Source organism: Trichechus manatus, unplaced genomic scaffold, assembly GCF_000243295.1.
Source record: "Trichechus manatus latirostris isolate Lorelei unplaced genomic scaffold, TriManLat1.0 scaffold00176, whole genome shotgun sequence".
Taxonomy (NCBI): Eukaryota; Metazoa; Chordata; class Mammalia; order Sirenia; family Trichechidae; genus Trichechus; species Trichechus manatus.
Window position 1 is genome coordinate 1,366,930 of NW_004444112.1, and position 21,854 is coordinate 1,388,783.

The 21,854-nt window shown below is 39.5% G+C and overlaps 1 protein-coding gene across 6 annotated transcripts in view; it reads left to right on the top strand.

Annotated features, from left to right (window-relative positions):
• The first annotated feature begins 2,524 nt into the window (after positions 1-2,524).
• The window catches only part of ATP9B (ATPase phospholipid transporting 9B (putative)), a 259,916-nt gene continuing 240,586 nt past the window's right edge, over positions 2,525-21,854 (top strand). For 3 of the 6 annotated variants that reach the window (XM_023741212.1, XM_004386907.3, XM_012558598.2), the window contains exons 1-2: positions 2,525-2,662; positions 20,272-20,445. In XM_023741212.1, the coding sequence (XP_023596980.1) occupies positions 2,541-2,662; positions 20,272-20,445 (296 nt within the window). In that variant the 5' untranslated portion in view covers positions 2,525-2,540. Of the gene's footprint in view, positions 2,663-10,887; positions 13,947-15,114; positions 15,244-20,271; positions 20,446-21,854 lie in introns of those variants that run through there. The other 3 variants (XM_023741215.1, XM_023741213.1, XM_023741214.1) reach the window with 3 other exon arrangements.

The following is a 21,854-nucleotide window of genomic DNA, read 5'->3' on the forward strand; positions in this document are numbered from 1 at the left end:
GAGTTGAGTGAAACAAATGGTGGGGGAATTAGGACTAGTTAGAGGGTTAGTTGGAGTAGTCCAGGTAAGAGGGGACGAGGGTTTGAACTAAGGTAGACGACATAGGGAAGGACATATTCAAGAACTTTTTTAAAGAGATAAGTTCCACGGGGCATGACTGATTAGAAGTAGAGGGTGAGAGGGAAGGAGCAATCAAGAGCCATTTCCTACCTTGGTAGAGAATGATGCTGGCAACAAAAATAAAGAATAACTGCAGGAAAGTGGTTTAGTGGTGGAAGGTAATGAAATTACTCTTGATGTGTTGAATTTGAATGCCAGGGAAAGGTCAAGTAAGCAGTTGGATGTAGAAATGTGAAGAACAAGGTTTTTGCTAGAGATAATACATTTGAAAGTCATTAGCATAGTTTTAAATCAATGCTTCTCAAACTTTGTGTACATATAGCCCAAGGAGCTTGTTAAAATGCAGATTAAGATGAGGAATATCTGGGCTGGGACCAGGGGTTTTGCATTTTTAACAGGCTCCCAAAGTGGTTGGTCTTGCAGACCACACCTTAAGCAAGGGTTTAAACGAGGAGTGGATGTTTCCTGTGGGAGAGCAGAGACCTGTTTAGGAGGTGAAGGAGGGCCAGCAGTGCACACCAGGGAGACAACAGGACCACTTTGTAGTGTGAGGAAAGTCCCAGTAAGGAAGAAATCCAGGTCATAGATGTGGGAAGTCTTTAAGAAGCAAGGCTGGCGGTGACCCAGGTGCAGAGGTCATGGTGCATTCATTCCCTCAGGAGGACAGCCAGCTATGGATGCAGAAGGTGCCCCACTCCTGACTCAGAAGCCGCTCTTCTCCCAATTTCCAGTGAACTGTGAAGGGCAAAAGGCCAAGGAAATTATTGTTGAGACCCTACTCTGCAGGGTTTGTGGATCATGTTAAACGAAATAAAAATGGAGTGGTGCGGTTGACAACATGGATACGGTGGTAGAATGAACAATGCCCCTAAGACTTGTCTTTATCTAAACTTAATCCTAGCTTTCTTGTAAATCAGGAGCTCTGGTGGCACCAAGGTTAAAGCACTTGGCTGCTAACCGAAAGGTCGGCGGTTCGCTGGAGAGAAATATGTGTCAGTCAGCTTCCCTAAAGAGTTACAGCCTTGGAAACCCTATAGGGCAGTTCTACTTGGTCCTACAAGGTCACCAGTGTAACTGAGGCCACCCTCATTGAACAATGAGATTCTGACAGCCCTTCAATAGTAAATTACATAAACCAATCAGAAATAAGCTTTTTTGCTTCTGAGTTTTGTCAATAAAAAGCCAGTCACTGCTCATACTCCGGGGAGTATCTACTTTCGGCTTGGAGCTACCCTATTCGTGAATCTTCTGCCTGAATAAAACCTCACCTAACAGATTAATTTCATTGACTCACTTTCTTTTGACAAGCCTAATAAAACTTCTTGTAACCGCCTAGCTTTCCGTACACCAGGCCACCCGTTAACCAATGAGATCCTGACAGAGCTTCAGTAAAAAGTTACATAAGGCAATTAGAAATAAGCTTCTTCGCTTCCACGTTTGTCAATAGAAGCCAGTCACAGCTGGTTATTTGGAGGAGTACCTTTCCGCTTCTGCTTTTCTGCTGCCGGATTCGTGAATCTTTTGCCCAAATAAATCTCATCTAATATATTAATTCTGTGGTTACTCAGCTTCTTTTGACAATCCTCACTTTGTTTCTGAGACCTTGGAGGTTCTGAGGCCACTGGGGGTTTGTGAATCTTCACTTCCTCTGTGAAATCCTCGGGGTCCGCATCCCCTCGGGAGTTTGTGACTCGTCACTTCGTTTCTGAGATCTTCGGGGTCTGCGGTACCTTTGGGGGTTTGTGAATCTTCACTTCCGCTCTGCGACCTTCGGGGTCCGCGGTACCGTTAACTACTGCTGCGATCGGTCCGACCCCGAGCTCCTCAGGTCGGCCCGCAGTGGGCGATGGCCGGGACTGGACCGGCAGGGAGCTCACGATGCTGTTTCAGCTCTGGTCCCTTTCAGGAAATGGGAGCGAGGATCGCAGTGGAGTACGGAGACGAGGCTGCCTCGGGTCCTCGCACGACCAAGCGCCGCGCTTCTCCCACGAAAGCCCCACCCGTGGCGCATGCGCTCTCCGCCCAGTGCACCGCGCGCTCACCGTACAATGACGTCACAGGGCCGCCGACGCTAGGCGGAGCGAGACCTCGGACCCGGCTGCCTCCAGCTCCGCGCCTTTGCCGCATGGCGACGTCTTTGGACCGACGACGTGAGGCGGGGCGGGGCCTCGGAACATCGCTGCTCCACGCCCTGGCCTCACAGTGACGTCACAGGGCCGCCGACGAGCGGTGGGGCGGGGTTTCGGAACGCCGCATCTCCATGCTCGCGCGTTCGTCGCCCGGTGACGTCATCGGGCTGCTGTCGCGCGGCAGGGCGGGCAGAGTGCGCGGGCGGCGCCTTGGCTGGGCTGGGGCGGAGGGGGCGTGAGAAGCAGCGAACTGAGGGAAGTGGGGCGGGGCGTGAGGGTGGAGGCCGGAACATGGCGGACCACATCCCTCTGTACCCGGTGCGGAGCGCCGCGGCTGCGGCCGCTGCCAACCGTAAACGCGCGGCCTACTACAACGCGGCGGGGCTCGGCCCGGGGGCCGACCGGCACAGCAGGTAACGACGGGGACCGCCTCGGCCTCGATCCTGCGCTCCCCTGTGCCCTCCCCCGCTGCCCCTGCGGCCGCGCTCTTGTCCTCGCCTGGAGCCGGCGCGGTGAGCCGAGAGTCTCAGACCCTGCCCAGTGGCAGGCTCACCCCCTCGCGGGTCAGGACCACAGGCAGGGTCTAGGGTCGCTTGTTGCCCTGCCCGCCAGCTGGGCCACACAGCTGTTTGCAGACTTGGGAAGCATTTCCATCCCGTATGTGAGGGTGAAGGCACAGATTGTCATGGCTATGGAGAATAGGGGCCCTTGAGCCCTGTTTATATTCTCATTTATGCCTTGGCTGACTAGATGTATGAGAAGTGGAAAGAAATAACAACAATCAGATTTTGGGGGTTTACTGCTTTTTTTAAGTAAGATAGTACTGACTTCACTGATAATTCAAAAATAATTAGTACCCGAAACTTATTTGTAATACCCAATAAATTGTGAATTTTAATTGCAGTGTTGCAAATACATACCTTATTGAGAGCCAGTTATTGTCACAAATGTAAAGTGTAAGTGAGGAAATTTAAATTTGTTTCCTAGTTAAGTTTTTACTTAACGTATTTACAGACTACTTTTTGTTGACAGGAATTTTTGTTTTCTAGTAATGGGAAACGGAGATTCAGAAAGGTTATTGCTTAATAGGGCCCAGTTAGTTAATGACCAAATTAAAATGTCCTTCTTTGATTTAAAATGGAAGTCTCATACCCTACGATTATCAGTTGGATTTAACTGATCCTTCACCCAAAGAAAAGAATACTACATTTTATAAATGATATAATAATTAGAAAATGAAACTTTTAAAAAGGAGAAATAATGCGTCCTGTAGTTGACGAAGTTCTGTTTTATTCCAGAGGGATATTTCTTTATATCCGCTTTTGCAAGTTTGGTAGGACAGTTGTAGGCTTTGATTAAAATGTGGGCCTACTTTAATGTTGGTGAGTTTAACCATTTTCAGAAAAGATTGTCATATTCGGGTTATTTAAAAAAACAAACAAAAAAAAGAACCAGGATCTGCCGATCATGGTGAGCACAGAATTTTGGATCATAATAGGTAATGAAATCCTGTGAGTGATGTCAGAAATGGTACGGTGAGCGAAGTGTGGAGCAGGTGTGCCATTCATTGTGTTGTAGAAGCAATAAACCGTACATGCAAGGATGAAAATACTGATTTCACTCTATCCAGTTGCTTGTGAATTTGAATTTTAGAGTAATTTTTGGCTTTGGCTATTTGAGAGTCTGTAACGTAGTTAAAAGAGTACGTACTACAGTGTAATAGAGCTGATTTGGAATCCTGGTTCATTTACTTATTAGCTGTGTGATCTTAGGTCACTTCTTTAAACTCTAGTATGGGAGATGCTGTTTATCATGTGGGATTGTTGAGGATCACAGGAAAACGTGTAAGGTGACCTTTTCAGGTCTTGACTGGAAGTGCATTCTCAAGAAATACTGTCTCCTCTTTCCTTCTAGGTGTTACATATAAGACTAATCACACATTAGTGATTCTCTAAGTGGTTGAATTAGAGATGATTATTTGAAAATAAACCACCTGTTTCAAAATAGGATTCTATCACAGTTTGAGTCTAATAACGTTTTTTTAAAATTCTCGTTTGAGTTTGATCTCTTCACTGGAGAGTAATTCATTTGCTTGAGCATAGATATCTCTCAGAGTTGGAGTTTGGGCCAAGCTTAATACTTTTTTCTGACCTCTAATTATCATAAGACCTTTGACTATGGGTAGAATTAAGAATTTTTGGGTTACTGATCAACTCTTGGAGCCCTGGTGGCTCCGTGGTTAAGAGGTCTTCTGCTAACCAAAAGGTCAGCAGTTGGTATCCACCAGCCGCTCCTTGGAAACCCTACGGGACAGTTCTGCTCTGTCCTGTAGGGTAGCTATGAGTTGGAATCGACTCAACGGCAGTCGGTTTTTTAGTGGGATCAACTGGTACTTCATTCCCGGTTTCTTTTGCTGTGTAAATTTTTAATTGAAAAATTTTGGCTAGGGTCCTATGGACCAATGGACTTGGTGGTTTTATCCTCCCCAACCCCCACCCCCACCCCCACCATGGAAGTGGCAGTAGAAGGGGAAGGAAACATGCACTTTTGTAGTGCGTATTGTTGTGATTAGGTAAATGCTAAAGCTCTACTTCTGAGTTTAGGAGTATCTCTAGTTTTGGACATATTAAGTCGTGTTGGAAATACCTTGTGTTAGTTTTCTATTGCTGTCATAACAAATTACCAAAAATTTAGCAGCTTAAAGCAGCATTAATTTATTGTCTATTATCTTGTGTTAATTCTTCTTTAAACATTTGGTAGAATTCTCCAATAAAATAGTCTGGGCCTGGAATTTCTTTTTTGGGAATTTATAAATGATGAACTCTAAATTTCTTTCATGATTATGGGACTATTCAGATTATTTATTCCATCTTGGTTGAGTTTTTGTAGTTTGCAGTTTTTGAGGAATTGGCCCATTTCTTCCAAGTTGACAAATTTATGAGTATAAAGTTGTTCATAGTCTTCTGTATTATCCTTTTAATAATGATTTTTAGCGTCTGTATTGCTAGTCCTTATTTCATTCCTCTTTTTTGTTCCCTCACATTTGCTTTGTCAGTCTTGCTAGAGGTTTGCCATATTTATTGATTGTGTTTTTTGAAGGATGAATTTTTAGTTTCATTGATTCCCCCCCCCCCCCGTTTTCCTATTTTAAATATTACTGATTTCTGATCTTTGGTTTTTCTTTCCTTCTTGCTTTGGATTTATTTCGCTCTTTTTCTAGTTTCTTTAGGTGGGGATTTAGATTATTGACTTGAGACTTTTCATCATTTCTATCTAAAGCATTTAGTGCTGTAAATCTCCTTCTCGGTACTGCTTTAGCTACATCCCGCATGTTTTGATGTTTATTTTTGTTTTCTTATATATTTTCTTCTAGAAACTTATTGTTTTACATTTAAATCTGTGGTCCATTTTGTTTTAATTTTTATATAAGATGCGAAGTTTAGCTCGAAGTTCTTTTTTTTTTCTCTTTCCTTTTATTAGTTGCCATTGACTTGATTCCAACTCATAGCAACCCCATGTATGACAGAACAAAGTCTTGCCAGGTGCTGCACCATCCTCATAATTGCTGCTGTGTTTGAGCACATTGTTGCATCCCCTGTGTCAATCTACCCTGTTGAGGTCTTCTGTTTCGCTGACCCTCTACTTTACCAAGCATGATGTCCTTCTCCAGGGACTCATCCCTCCTGATAACGTGTCCAAAGTAAGCAAGACAAAGTCTTGCCATCTTTGCTTCTGAGGAGCATTCTGGCTGTACTTCTTCCAAGACAGATTTGTTGTTCTGGCAGTTCAGCACCATTTGTTGAAAAGACTGTACTACCTCTGTTTAATTATTTTCACCTTTGTCACAAATCAGTGTTATAAATTTCCCTCTCAGTACTGAATTTAGCTGTGTCCCACAAAATTTGATATGCTGTAATTTCATTTTCATATATGTCACTATTGTTTAAAAATTTCCTTTGAGATTTCCTCTTTGACTCGTGGATTATTTAGAAGTGTTTTGTTAAGTTTAAGTGCTTGAAAAATTGCATTTTATCTTTCTGTTATTAATTACTAACTTGATTTCATTGTGGTCAGAGAACACACACTATGATTTCAGTTATTTTAAATTGGTGCGATTTTATGGCTAAGGAGATTGTCTATTTTGGTATGTATTTCTTGTGTTCTTGAAAAGAATGTATATTCCGATGTTGTTGAATGGAATGTTCTGAAATGTTGATTAGATCATGTTGGTTAATGAAGTTATTGAGTTCTTATATAACCTTGCTGGTTTACTGTCTAGTTGTTTATCAATTGTTGAGAGAGGGTTGTTGAAGTCTCCAACTATAATTGTGGATTTGTCTTTTTCTCTTTTCAGTTCTATCGGATTTTGCTTAATGTATTTTGCAGATCTGTTGTTTGGTGCATACACATTTGAGATTACATTGTGGTCTTGATGGATTTACACTTTTATTGTTATGTAATTCCTCTGTCTCTGGTAATTTTTTTTCTTTGAAGTCTTCTTTATCTGACATTAAAATAACTATTTCTGCTTTCCTTTGATTAATGTTTGCATGGTATATCATTTCCCATCTTTTTACTTTCAGCCGACTTACATTGTTATATTTGTACTTAGTTTCTTGTAGTCAGAATATGGTTGGGTTGGTTCATGTTTTCCTCTTCACTCTCTCAATCTCGTTCTTTTGATTGATGTATTTAGAATGCTTATAGTTATTGTAATGATTGATATGTTAGGGCTTAATCTGCCATTTTCTTTCTTTTTTCAATTTTTTTTTTATTTTGGTGTTTTCTTTTTCTTGCCATCTTGTGGATTACTTGAACAACTTTTAGAATTCCATTTGACATATATATTGTTTTCCAGTGTATCTCTTTATATAGATAATATTTAGTGGTTATAGGTATTCATTATACATAACTCATCACAATACAGTTGTGTCAGTATTTTATCAATTCTAGTAAAGTGTAGTCTCCTTAGCTCTTTACTGTCTTCTCTTGCCGTTATTTGTAATATAGGCACGTTTTACTTTATTGCACTTCACAGATGTTGCGTTTTTTACAAATTGAAGGTTTGTGGCAACCTTGTATCGAGCAAGTCTGTTGGCCTTATTTTTCTAACAGCATGTGCTTCCTTCGTGTCTTTGTATCACCAAAGGGGAAACAAACTTTGCAGGGCCAAACATGAGCGCTGTCATGTGGTCCACTAGTTCACTGCCATTTGCTGAGTCATTCTTATGTAAGCCCCTGGCTTGTAGCCACTCTTGTCCACTGCTGCTATAAAATCTCTGCCCTCCCACCGTGCGGTGCAGAGATCTGCTCTGGTTCTGTGGCTGCCCGGGACTTGGCCTTGTTTTAAGTCTCCCTAATAAACTCCTTTACCACCACTCTGGAGTTTCCCCTCTCTTTCTTCAGTCTCTTAGCACCTTCCAGTTTTGGAGGCAAATTTCAAGTTATTGGTCCATGCCTGGACAGTCACATTTTGGTAATTCTCACAATATTTCAGACTTTTTTCATTAGTGTTATATCTGTTATGGTAATCTGTGATCAGTGATCTTTGATGTTACTGTTGTAATTGTTTTGGGGCACCACGAACTGCACCCATATAAGACAGCAAACTTAATAAGTGTTGTGTGTGTTCTGACTGCTTCACCGACCAACCATTCCCCTGCCTCTCCCCATCTCCTCAGGCCTCCCTATTCCCTAAGACATGACAATATTGAAATTAAACCAATTTATAAGCCTACGATGGCCTCTAAATGTTCAAGTGAAAGGAAGAGACGCATGTCTCTCACTTTAAATCAAAAGCTAGAAATGATTAAGCTTAGTGAGGAAGTCATGTTGAAAGTCAAGATAGGTCAAAAGCTAGGCCTCTTGCACCAATTAGCCAAGTTGTGAATGCAAAGGAAACGTTGTTGAAGAAAATTAAAAGTGCTACTCCAGTGAACACATGAATGATAAGAAAGTGAAACGTTCTTATTGCTGATACAGAGAGTTTTTGTGGTCTGGATAGATCAAACCAGCCACAGCATTCCCTTAAGCCAAATCCTAATCCAGAGCAAGGCCTTAACTCTCTTCAGTTCTGTGAAGGCTGAGAAAGGTGAGGAAGCTGCAGAAGAAAAATTTGAAGCTAGCAGAGGTTGGTTGATGAGGTTTAAGGAAAGAAGCCATCTCCATAACATAAAAGTACAAGGTGAAGCAGCAAGTGCTGATGTAGAAGCTACAGCCAGTTATCCAGAAGGTCTAGCTAAGATAATCGATGAAGGTGCCTACACTAAACAACAGATTTTCAATGTAAATGAAACAGCCTTATATTAGAAGAAGATGCCTATTAGGACTTTCCTAACTAGAGAGGAGAAGTCAATGCCTGGCTTCAAAAGACAGGCTGATTCTCTTGTTAGGGGCTAATGCAGCTGGTGACTTTAAGTTGAAGCCAGTACTCATTTGCCATTCCAAAAATCCTAGGGCCCTTAGGAATTATGCTAAATATACTCTTCCTTTGCTCTATAAATGGATCAACAAAGCCTAGATGACAGCACATTTGTTCACAATATGGTTTACTGAATATTTTAAGCCCACTGTTGAGACTTACTGCTCAGAAAAAAAGATTCCTTTTAGAATTATTACTGCTCATTGACAATATAAAACAATATAATTGTTTTCATGCCTGCTAACACAACATCCATTCTGTAGCCCATGGATTAAGGAGCAATTTTCACTTTCAAGTGTTATTATTTAAGAAATACATTTTGTAAGGCTACAGCTGCCATAGATAGTGATTCCTCTGATGGATCTGGCAAATAAAAACCTGGAAGGGATTCAACATTCTAGATGCCATTAAGAACATTCATGATTCATCCAAGGAGGTCAAGATACCAACATTAATAGGAGTTTGGAGGAAGTTAATTCCAACCTTCATGATGACTTTGAGGGATTCGAGACTTTAATGGAGGAAGTAACTGCAGATGTGGTGGAAATAGCAAGAGAACTAGAAGTGAAACCTGAAGATGTGACTGAATTGCTGCAATCTCATGATAGAACTTTAACAGGTGATAAGTTGCTTCTTATGGATGAGCAAATAAAGTGGTTTCTTGAAATGCATATACTCCTGGTAAAGATGCTGTGAACATTGTTGAAATGATAACAAAGAATTTAGAAAATTACATAAACTTAATTGATAAAGCAGTGGAGGGTTTTAGAGGATTGACTCCAATTTTGAAAAAAGTTCTAGTGCGGGCAGAATGCTATCAAACAGAGTCACATGCTACAGAGAAATCTTTCATGAAAGGAACTCAGTCGATGCAGCATGCTTTATTTTTGACTTAAGAAATTGCCACAGCCACCCCAGCCTTCAGCAGCTACCACCCTAATCAGTCAGCAACCGTCAACATTGAGGCAAGACCCTCCACCAGCAAAAAGATTATGACTCACTGAAGGCTCAGATGATGGTTAGCGTTTTTTTTTAGCAGTAAAGTATTTCTAAATTAAGGTATGTACTTTTTTCTTTAAGACATAATGCTATTGCACACTTAATAGACTACAGGATAGTGTGAACACAAATTTTACATGCACTGGGAAACAAAAAAATTCATGTGACTCACTGTATTGCAGTACTCGCTTTATTGCAGTGGTCTGCAACTGAAGCCGCAGCATCTCCGAGGTATGCCTGTATATTTTTCTTGAATAATTTCTTTTATAGCCAAACCATGTCAGACTGTTGTAATTTTTGGTTTGTCTGTTAAACATAATTTAGAAAATACAAAAGGAGAAGGAAAGCCTATTGTACTTACCCATATTTTTGCTCTTTCTGTTCACTTATTTCCTGATGTTCTAGAATTCCTTCTGTTCTCATTTCTGTTCTGTTTCAAGAACTTTCTTATATATACTTCTAGGGTAGGTCATCTGGTAGCAAATCCTCTTATTTTTCTTGGATCTAACAATGTCTTTTATTTCCCTTTCATTCATTAAGGATAATTTCTCCAGATACAGAATTTGGGGTTGACAATTCTTTTCTTTCAGAACTTGAAAATGTTAATGCCTCTTTCTTCTTCTCCCTGTGGTTTCTGATAAGAAATCTGTCATTTGAATTGTTTTTCCTCTGTAGGTAAGGGGTCATTTCTCTATCGCTGCTTTCAAGCCTTAGTTTTAGTTTTATAGCCCTTAGTTTTCAATAGTTTGATTATTGTGGTGTCGTGGATTAAATTATGTCTCCCAAAAGTGTGTGTCAACTTGGCTAGGCCATGATTCCCAGTATTATGTGATTGTCCACCATTTTGTTATCTGATTTGATTTTCCTATATGTTGTAAATCCTGTCTCTATGATGTTAATGTGGCAGGATTAGAGGCAGTTATGTTAATGAGGCAGGACTCAATCTACAAGATTAGGTTGTATCTTGAGTCAATCTCTTTTGAGAGATAAAAGAGAGAAGTGAGCAGAGAGACAGGGGGACCACCTACCACCAAGAAAGCAGAGCCAGGAGCAGAGCCTGTCCTTTGGACCTGGAATCCCTGTGCTGAGAAGCTCCTAGACAAGGGGAAGATTGACGGCAAGGACCCTGCCCTAGAGCTGACAGAGAGAAAGTCTTCCCCTGGAGCTGGAGCCCTGAATTTGGACTTCCAGCCTCCCAAACTGTAAGAGAGTAAAATTCTCTTTGTTAAAGCCATCTGCTTGTGTTATTTGTTATAGCAGCACTAGGTAACTAAGACTTATGGGTTCTGGCGTGGATTTCTTTGGGTTTATTCTTTTTGGTGTTTGCTTAGCCTCTCCAATCTATTTATTTGTCTTTTATCAAGTCTGAGAAATTTTCGGCCATTATTTGTTTGAATATTTTTTGAGCCCCACCAATTTCATCTCCTGATGCACTGATGACACATTTTTAGATCTTCTGTGTTTAGTTCCACAGAATTCTGAGTTTTTGCTCATTTATTTTTTAGTCCATTTTCTGTTCAGATTGGATGATTGTTGTTCTGTCTTCAAGTGCAGTGATTCTTCCCTGTCTATTCTGCTGTTGCTCCCATCCATTGAGTTTTTTATCCTATATTTTTATGCTATAAAAATACAGTACTTTTTCTTTAATTTTAAAACTTCCATTTGGTTCTTTATATTATCTGCTGCTTTGCTGAGACTTTCTTTTTCATTTGTTTCAAGTGTGTTCTTAATTGTCCTTTGAAACATTTTTATGATGAATGTTTTAAAATCCTTGTCAGATAATTTTAACATCTGAGTCATCTTGATGTTGGTGTCTTAAATGTTTCCTCATTTAAGTTGAGATTTTCCTGGGCTTTGGTATAATGAGTGATTTTCACTTGTATTCTGGAGATTTTGGGTGTTAATGTTTTGAGGCTCTGGGCCTTATTTAAGTCTTTTGTTTTACAAGTGTCTTCTGACACTCTGTGGGAGATGTGGAGGGCACAGCCTTGTTATTGCCAGAGCCCCCTTTGACACCTGAGACAGGAAGGGTACTTCCTTAGTGCTAGGCAGGGGTGGGATTTCAGGTTCCCTTAGATCTCTGCTGGCACCGCCTGGGTTGGGAAGGAGAGGGGTGCCTGCTAACTGCTCCCATGTGGCCCCTACTCATATTGCAAGGGGGCCTTGTTACCTAGTGCTAGATGGTGGTTAAAAGTCTGGCTTTTCACTGGGTCTGCTTTTCACTGGTAGGGATGGGCGCCTTGTTAACACTGGTTGGAGGGGAAGTCTTGGATTCCTTGTGCTCTACAATGACATTGGAATGGGGCTTTATTCCTGCCGGGGATGAATGTCCCAGCTTCCCTCCTGTCCTTCCTGACACCATCCAGAAGTGGGAGTGAGTGATGTCTCCTTACAGCTCCCCACTCAGTCCTTGCTGTCAAGTGTGGGGTAGGGCTGCATTTTTTTTCTTCATGTTTAGATGGAGGAGGGCCGTTATTGTGTAAAAGTTTTCCGTGCTGCTAGGCTGCCCCTTTCCTGTCCGTTAGACTTTGTTGGGGCTTTTGCCTGTGCCCATTGTTTCCTCAGCTCACTGACTTCCCTAGCCCCCAATGTGGGATATGTGAGGCAAAAAGAAAACACAGACAGTTCACTGCTGTGTTATTCCTCGGGTCCTGAGCTCTATAGCCTATCTGCCTCTTCTTTCCCCCTTTCAGAGTCTTAAGTGCGTTTATGCGTAACGTGCAGAGTTTTCAGCTGTACTTAACTGGAAGGAACAGAGAGAAATATATCTACTCTACCTTGGTCTGGAACTGGAAGGAAAGGGCGATATACCTTTAATATATAACAAATCACAAATTTCATACATCAAACCTGTTAAGTGAATAGGTTTTGTATAAAATTCCAGGTTTTCTATAGAAATTATGATTTATCTAATATTTCTATTTTGGGGAACGTGTATTAGAATATAGTTAGAAAAATTTAAAAATGTAAGGTAAATGGTTTATTGTGTTGTATTTACCAACAAAATTTTATATTATGAGACCTTTATTTCCACATTGGCAGTTGAAAGCTAACTAGTTGTTAGGAAAACAGCTTTGATAAGGGTTTTTCCTTGCTTTATGAGTTTTGAAAGCCTCTTTCCTTGCTTATGTGAAAATGCCATTTTATGCTTATTATGTATACAGGGCTGTAGTAATGTGTTTTAAAGGTCCTCAGGTTTCCTTTGATGTGAGAATATTTTTATTTTATTATAATTACACCGATACAGGACACATTCTATTTAATATATAATGTTGGTGAGTTGTTCAAACTTGTATAAAAATTTTCATCATTGGGTTGGGATTTTATAAAAATTTCCAGGGGAAGAATTAGATGTGATTTGAAAATGGTTTAATAAATGTTTAAAAGTTCAATATCACATTGTTTTCTTTGTCATCAGAGATGAAGATGTTCTTGTTTTTATTTCAATTAGGTATATAATGATGTGTACCACACATAGTATTTAATAGTTCACTAGGAATGCAAATCCTTGTTAAGATCATTTTTTAAAAACTCCTATGAAGTATTGATTTCTCTTTTGCATGGTGAATATGTGAGTAAAACTAAGGTATTGATTTAATGTTTTTATTTCTATGTTTTAAATAGTATGTGTATCATTAAAGTGATCATCTTTGCAGTTGAATGAAGAACAAATGACATCTAGTACCATTATTTTGTTTATCCATGTCCAATCCTACCTTTGCTTTACTTTTTTTCCCGGCAGGCAGCTGTTGGCCCTGCCTTCAGGCCTTTGTAATATAATAGTTAAACTTTAGTATATAAAAGATTGGTGCTGAGAACAATGACTATTGTCTGATTATCTGTAAAATAATTAGTGTTTTTCTTGTTAGAGGTAACACTTTTTTTTTTAATGCTAGTTTTCTCATTCTGAGTAGCTAACACAATTTTGTCACAGTTTTTAAAGTTTTACAATTAGGATAATCTAATAAATGTTTTACTAGTCATAAAGATGAAACTTTTCCTTTGTTGAGGTGGTTCACTATTGAAAGGCCTTTTTTCTTTTTAGTACAGAATGATTCTTAAGACAGTATTTACCAAGTTGCCTAGTCTAGGATTGCTTGGAATCAGAGACAAATTTTTAGGGTCTGTGAGAATTTCCTTTAAAAGGAATCCATAGTTCACTTAAGTTTAAGAAATTCTTTACACCTGCCAGAATAGAAATGTTTCCCTTAATTTCTCTACAGCTAACAGTATAACCATGAAGATACGGTTGATGATAAAGAGCATCACAATTTTAGGTAACTAGAGCGTGTGTCCTGAGATAATTGTCTGTATATCTTTAAATTTCTGGATTTGCATTTACATAGTATTGGATATTGTACCCTTAACTCTAATTTAGAAGTTTCTCTCAGTTTGTGTGTAGTGTTGGTATGTTTTCTTATTTTAAGAAATTGGTCTTCAGATTTTAAAATGTGTGGCTCCACGGTTCACAGGGGAGAAAGCACTTGTCAACTTGAGGGACTGTCCCTTATTGCTTGTTTTTGCTACTAAGATCAAGACTTTTTTTTTTTAGTCACTGTTCCTCTTTTTTCTTTTTTTACTGCTTCACTGTTTATATCCCCTCTGTAAGAGGAAGAGTCCCAGTTTCTCTTTAGTTTATTCAGTTAGTTCATACAGGTTAACTACATGTTAATGATTCATTAGTGACCTTGTTGAACTTGGTAGCTGCGTTTGATGAAGGAAATACATATGTTTTGGTATAGTACTTAGCTTTCTGTTGCTTTGTTTTTTGACTTTATTGACATGAAGTCAAAGGAGAAATGTTTATTTTTCTTAAAGAAGGCTTAAGCATAAGGCATATTTAAAATGTATTTCTCCGTTTGATATCAGTTGACTTTCCAGAAATGTTTTTCATCAAAATGGAAACAATAAGGCTGTTAGATGCATAAGATAAAATGTGAGTTTATCCTACTTACTGTATTGACCCACTTTTACTTAGATACATGTAAATTGTGCCTTCCAGTGCTTGAGTGTTTTGTTGAAAGTTCCTAATTTTTTTTAAACCTTTGGCAGCAGTTAAGATAGCTGTCTTCATTTCTTAGCGTGATAGTACTCTTGGGTTTGGTATCATCTGTCTGTCATCTTTGTTCACATTGTTTTTACTCATTTTAAAAATATGTTTCCAGAATTATACTTAATTGCTGGAAACGTTGATTTTTCTTGAGTGACAAACCAATTAAGTGTGTATGACACCAGGCAACAAAGACACTTAAGAATCTGTGCTTATCCTGTCTCTGAAAAAAATCCATTATTCATCATCTTATTGTTTTTAAATACTGAGGTAGAATTTTCAATACAATAGGAAAATTGCTTTGGAAATGGAATAAATTGCTTGCCAGTTCAAAGGCTCCATTTCTGAAGTCGAGATTACTAAACATGATGTTGCTTATATTCATTATCTTTCAGAACTCATTGTGCTGCTTCTCCAGCCTTAAACTTGATAAGATTGTGACTTTTGCTAAAATGGAACACAGTCATTGAGAGAACTTAATGAAAAAGACTAAAAATCTCATTTTGTGTATTATTATCATATATGTAAGTGGTATTTTCCATTTTAATTGCATTTTGTATAAATATTCATTTTCTAGTTGACTTTTAAAAGAAGTGATCTTACACAGAAAAATAAGCAAAAAGGAATTTTTAAGGGAACAAATATTATTTCTGTTCATTTACTGCTTCACAGATGAGCATTCATCTTGTAATTTTTTGCCTAAGTCATCTAAAATTATTACTAGCATGTGGTAAGGATGCTCTTGGATGGTATCAGTAGGGGTTGGAGTCATTTGTCAATTACATGGGCGATCTAAAACTGGTAGCATTTTGCTTGGTAGAGTGGAACATTCAAAAGGAGTGAAAGATAAGTGAATGATATTTCTGACCCTTTCTATTTTCAGTAGAAGGCCTTCTACATTATTATTCTTAGTGACATGTGGTACTCCATTGTCTTAGTCATCTAGTGCTGCTTTAACTGAAATACCACAAGTGGATGGCTTCAACAAAGAAATTTATTCTCTCACAGTCTAGTAGGTTACAAGTCCAAATTCAGGTGTCAGCTCCAGGGGAAGGCCTTCTCTGTCAGCTCTGGAGGAAGGTCCTTGTCATCAGTCTTCCCTTGTTCTGGGAGCATCTCCGCGCAGGAACCTCAGGTCCAAAGGACAAGCTCTGCTCCCAGCACTGCTTTCTTGGTGGTATGCCGTCCCCAGCTCTCCGCTTGCTTCCTTGAGAGATGAAAGATGGTGCAGGCCACACCCCAGGGAAACTCCCTTCACTTGAATCAGGGTTGTGACCTTAGTAAGGGTGTTACACAATCCCACCCTAATTCTCTTTAACATAAAATTACAATCACAAAACAGAGGACAGCCACATAATTCTGGGAATCATGGCCCAGCCAAATTGATGCACATGACATCCATCATGGATATAATTGCTTCTCTTGTCATGGACATTCAGGTGTCTCAACATTTTTCATGCTCTTAGACTGCATGACACGGTGGCTGGTCGTCCTTGTGGATAAACCTTGTACACATTTTTAATTTCCTTGAGATAATTCAAACTCGTAGTTGATTGACATTAATAAAAGGCTTTTGATACATCTTAACAAACTGTTCTCTAGAGAAGTTGTTCTCATTCTTACCAGCAATTGAGAGTGCCTATTGACCGAAGACTGAATGTTAAGAATTATTTCTTTTCAATTAATAAGCAAGATATGTTCTCATTTTAATTTGCACGTTTTAAAAGGCCTTTTTGAAAACAAAAAATCACTTCCACGTTCAAAACCTTCCGATGGCTTCCCATTACACTCAGAATTAAATTTAAACTCCTTACCAGGCTTCCAGGCCTGCCTGGGAAGGGTAAATACATTCAGCCTCAATGCTGATGAGGGTAAGGAAAAAAAAATTTTGTGTTATTCATAGCACTCATGTTGGTGGGTGTTTAAATGTACAATTTGGCAGTATATATCAGGAGTGTTTTAAATTTTATGACTTTGTATAACAATTCTATTTCTGGAAATCTCTGAAAGAATTTGTGTAAAAATATGGAAAAAGTTCTGTGCAAATAAATTTTTATTGAAATACTGCATAATGAAATTACTGCTTTCATTGTCCAGCAATAGGGAAATGACTCAGGAACTTGGTAAATCCACTTGCGGGAGTATTTTGCAGTTACCAAATGTTACAAAGACAGTAGAGAAAATTAGGTGGCAGGTTTTCATTGGCTTTCTTTTAGAAGGATTTTTTTTCCCCCTGCCATTGAACTGTACTTTTCTTTGGACTCTTGACAGCTAGACACTTATTTCAAAAACAATGTCTAATGAAGAAGCTTTGGAAATCCTGCCTTCTGACCTAATCACAGAATCCCAGTAGGCAGAGTGCTACCTGGCATTGTCACCACACACACACACACACACACACACACACACACACACACACACACACACACACACACACACACACACACACACACTCTTCCCCAAAAGGTCTCTAACTGCAGCTGTAAAGCTTATTCTGTTCATTTTAATAGTCTAAACATTGCTACTTTGAGTTCAGAGCAGAATAAAAATCCTCCTGGTATTGTTGGGTCCACTTTCCAATCTTGATTATCTAGAGGAAGACCCATCGTTGTCCTTCCTAAGGCCTTCATTTCCAAAATGTTGGCTTGTAAGAGTAACAGGAGATCCAGAGAGAGAAGATAGTGATGACAATGAAGATGATGATATGAGCCACTGAGTGGATTTGACTTACAGATGACATGGGTCTCAATGACCACAGGCCTTAGAGAAAAGATCCGGAAAAAAGATGGAGATGCTGTGGAGTAAAGAAACTACAGTAGACGATATCTGTTGTGGTCTTTAAATTTTTTTCCCTTGAATACATTTTCTCCAGTGTTCCTTATAAGAAATTTCAAACATACAGAAATGTTATCTGTGATCCTTGTCCTGACTTCTTTTGTGAGGGTTGTGTACCTGCTACCTCTGTGTGGATTTCCGGGCCTGTCCATGGGTCTTTGTTTTCTCCATTCCACTGTTAACCGGTGTGTTGATCTTGGGGGTGGATGCCAGGGAGTGGGCCGTACTTCCTCTCCCCATGCTTTGGCTCTTTGGGTTTTGCAATCTTGGTCCTTCTTCCTGTGCCCTCCAGTGAAAGCCTGGCTCTAGCAAATGGAAGACTCGGCTTTGACAGCTGCTAGCTCTTAACTGGGCTTGAAGAGCCTATTTTGGAAACCAAAAGCTGAACTACCTTTCTCCTGAAACCATGTGCAGTTCAGCTCTGTTGGCTGAAGGTCTAGAAGCAGGAAGAATTAATAGGAATGAACAGTACATTGGATAATCATCAAAAATCTTATTTTCTTGGACATGGGATAGAAAGCACTCTATTTGCATATGCCTTTACAGATTAATTTGTATATCAGTTATGGTTTTTGGCTTCTGGGTATTGCCCATAGTTTTTGGATTATAACATGCTGTTTCTCTTTGAGTATTCTGGGCAATGAGGGCAAGTCAGTAGTCTTCTTGTTCTTTGTCTGTCTGAGTCCTTGGAGACTCAGTGTAGGTATTCTCTAAAAAGGAAAAAATTTTCCACAGTATTTTTCTCTGTATTGCACCTATCCATGTATTTGGTCCCTCTTTTTCTTCACGTTTTGTTTCTGAAGAACTCTCGGTTTCCACTCGCTACTTTCTTCTTTCCTTTTGTCACGTAGCCTTCCAGGGGATGTCTCCCCCTTCCAGACAGACTGCCTTCTCCAGTAACCAGGATGGCCACTTTGTTTAAGTGTGTCTTCTACTCAGACACACATGGGGTCTCTATGGGTCGGCATTGACTCGATGGCAACTGGTTTTCAGTTATGTCATAGTTGTGGGTTTTGGTTGGTTTTATTTGCTTTCTTTGTGGTTTTTGGAGGATGTAAGGACAGATTTCAACCTAAGTGACTACCATTATTCCGCAGGAACCCAGACATCTGCCTTCTTACTTTGGAATCTAGAATAATTCCTACCACAAAGGCTTGATGTAAAATTAAATAAGATAGCATTTGTTAAGTCTCCATTATAGTTTCTGACGAATTGTTGTTTCTCAAAAAGGACTTGTTGTGTGCTGTCAAGTCAATTCTGACTCATAACGACCCCACATGACAGAGTAGAACTGCCCCACAGGGTTTTTTAGGCGGTAATCTTTATGGGAACAGATTGCCTGGTCTTTTCTCCCATGGAGTGGCTGGTGGGTTCGAACTGCCAGCGTTTTGGTTAGCAGCCGAGCGCTAAACCATTGTGCCACCAGGGCTCCTTTTAAAAAAGGTAAGTTTTTATTTTTAGAATATAAATTGTGTTCCTCACTGAGGAAAGGAAAGGTAAAATGGATGGTGCTGATAGTTGGCTGCCTGTTGCTGGAATCAGAAGAGGATTGTTGAACTCTAACAGGTGTGCTGGTTGTGGAGGAGATTATTTTATTGAACAGAATTTGAGTAAAAGGCCAAAGTAAAAAGACAGGGAATAAATGAGACATAGCATCATTCTAATGTTGCCGGGTGGAAACCCCAGGCACAACTCGTCTCAGCCAATAAACGAGAGACTGAGGTGGGAGATCAGAAAGGTGCTTTTATTTCCTTGTGCAAGGAAAGGAACAGTTGAGGCTGCTGCCACCGAGACTGCTCAGTGAGGGCAAGAGGTAAGGTTACTTTTATGGGATTTACAAGCAGGAAGTTCATACAAGTTACATCAGCAACATTCTTAATCATACTACACAGGCGCAGTGGGGTTTACATATAATTTCATGCATTGCACGTTCAGAAAATGGCAGTTAAACTCCACCCATAGGTGGGAAAGTTATTATGTATGAGGTACTTAAGGTTATCCAGAATGTCATTGTGGCACCTAAACCAGTTTCCTCCGATTTCCTCTAGTTATGGCATCAGTTAAGGAAAGGGGAACCAGCATGCTAATGTAAAGCTACAGGGCATGCCAAGCAAGCTGCTCCAGGCAGTGGAATTTTCCACAGCCTGGGAAACTCTGTCTTCTTAACAATAAACCAAGAGACACTTTTCATACCTTTCAGTGTGAAGATAACTTCATATTGTCAAAAATAGCTTCCAAAACTTTGACTGATGAGTGTCAAGTTGGTCAAATCTTACTCCCATCAATTTTTTGCACTGAGTAAATAGTATGTGGAGGTGTGTATTTTGCTACTAGTGGTATTTCATACTATTGACTTCTGGGTTACTGGATTGAATACCTTGGATGGTCACCGGGCAGCTTTGGTAGTGCTACCTGGCCACCCATACCCACTGAAGCCTCCATCGTGGTTGCAAGCAAGCCTGGTGGTGCAGCTTCTTTGGCTGCTGTCTCTTCCACTTCCCTAGGCTAGTTCATTTATATTTTTTTTGCAAAGCTAGCAGCATCACTGTGCACAGTTACAGTGGTCTACCTCAGCTGAAGAGTGTTAGGACTTAGTTTGAGGGAAAAAGAAGCGTTTGCTTAATGGAATTAGAGCAGATGCTGTCCTGAATAAAACAATGCCGTAACAGCCACTCTGTTCTTGGTCTGTTTTAGTAACTGTTCTTGTCACTAACCAGGTATCAGCTGGAAGATGAGTCTGCCCATTTGGATGAAATGCCACTGATGATGTCTGAAGAAGGATTTGAAAATGATGAAAGTGATTACCACACATTACCAAGAGCCAGGATAACTCGAAGAAGAAGAGGAATAGAGTGGTTGGTTTGTGGTGGATGGAAATTCCTCTGTACCAGGTTTGTTGTCCACCACTACCTGACTGCCATATGCACTGAGGTTGGCTTGCTTAACTGCTTGTATGCTTAAGTCTTCTTTTAACACTTATTTCAGTGAAAGCGAAGAAGACACCCTCTGAATAACATCAAGGAGAGTATTAATAACATTAGTCAAGATCAAATAATGCTAATCTGAAAGGAAGGGAAAACTAAATTAATTACTTAATGAGAAGTTTTAATGGTTAAAAGATGGAGAAAATTAGTGATTTTGTGATGACTGCATGGTGGAATTAATTCTGGTCACCATGTTGACATTTATAAATTGTGTTTCTGTTCCATTTATAATTACACTGTCATCCAAAAAACATGGATCATGGACCTATAACAATGCAGTTTAATAATACTGTAGCAGTGTATATGATTCAACTTTAATGCCTTGACTTGGAGTAAGAGTCTTCTGTTAATTTACCCAGAAAAAAATCAAGATACGAATACCCACTTTAAACAGGTTCACTAGTGATTGAGGTAAACAGATGCTGTGTACGATATACATGGACGTGGACCCCATTGTGTATGGGAAACAGCCATTGCTTCTGTGCAGCGCTAGGATTTCTGAGGACCCCTCAGCCAGTGACCACAGGAATAGGCAATGGAGCTGGGCAGGATTTGGACTTGTCATCCCCCTTTAGCTTTCGATCAAAGTAGTATCTTTATCTTCCTCATGTACTGTAAACTTTCATATGAAGAAAAAATTCCACAGCTAAGTAGTGTTTTAGAAATTACTGACTTGAGATATTGATTTAATAGTAAGTGACTATAGCATGTTTAAAAAACATTTTCCAGGTTAAATAGCCAATATTCCAATATTCCTGAAGCTTTCTTATTGGGTACGTATGTAATTATAGAGTCAGTTTCTTTAATAGATATAGGACTGTTCTGATTTTTTTTTTTCCTTGTGTCACTTATGGTGGTTTGAACTTTTCAAGGGATCTGTTTTCAAATTTATGTTGGCATAAAGTTATTCATAATATCCACCTGTGATCTTTGTAACATCTGAAGATCTGTAGTGATGGCCCCTTTTTTTATTCCTGATGTTGATAATTTGCTTTTTTTTTTTTTGATAAATCTTGATAGGAGATTATCAGTTTTATTCTTCTCAAAGAGCCAAGTATTTGGTGTTGTCTTCTCTTTTGTCTGTTTTCTTTTACTTTCAAACTTTTATTTTGAAATAAATTCAGACTTCAGAAAATAGTTCAGAGAACTCCTAAACCCTCTACACAGACTCACCAATTTTTAACTTTTTCCACTTTTATTTTATCATTCTCTATCTTATTTTTTTTTTTTTCCTTGCTCTTTCTAGTGTTAATTTCTACCTTGATGGCATTGTGGTCAGAGAAGATACTGTGAATTATCTCAATGTTTTGGATCTT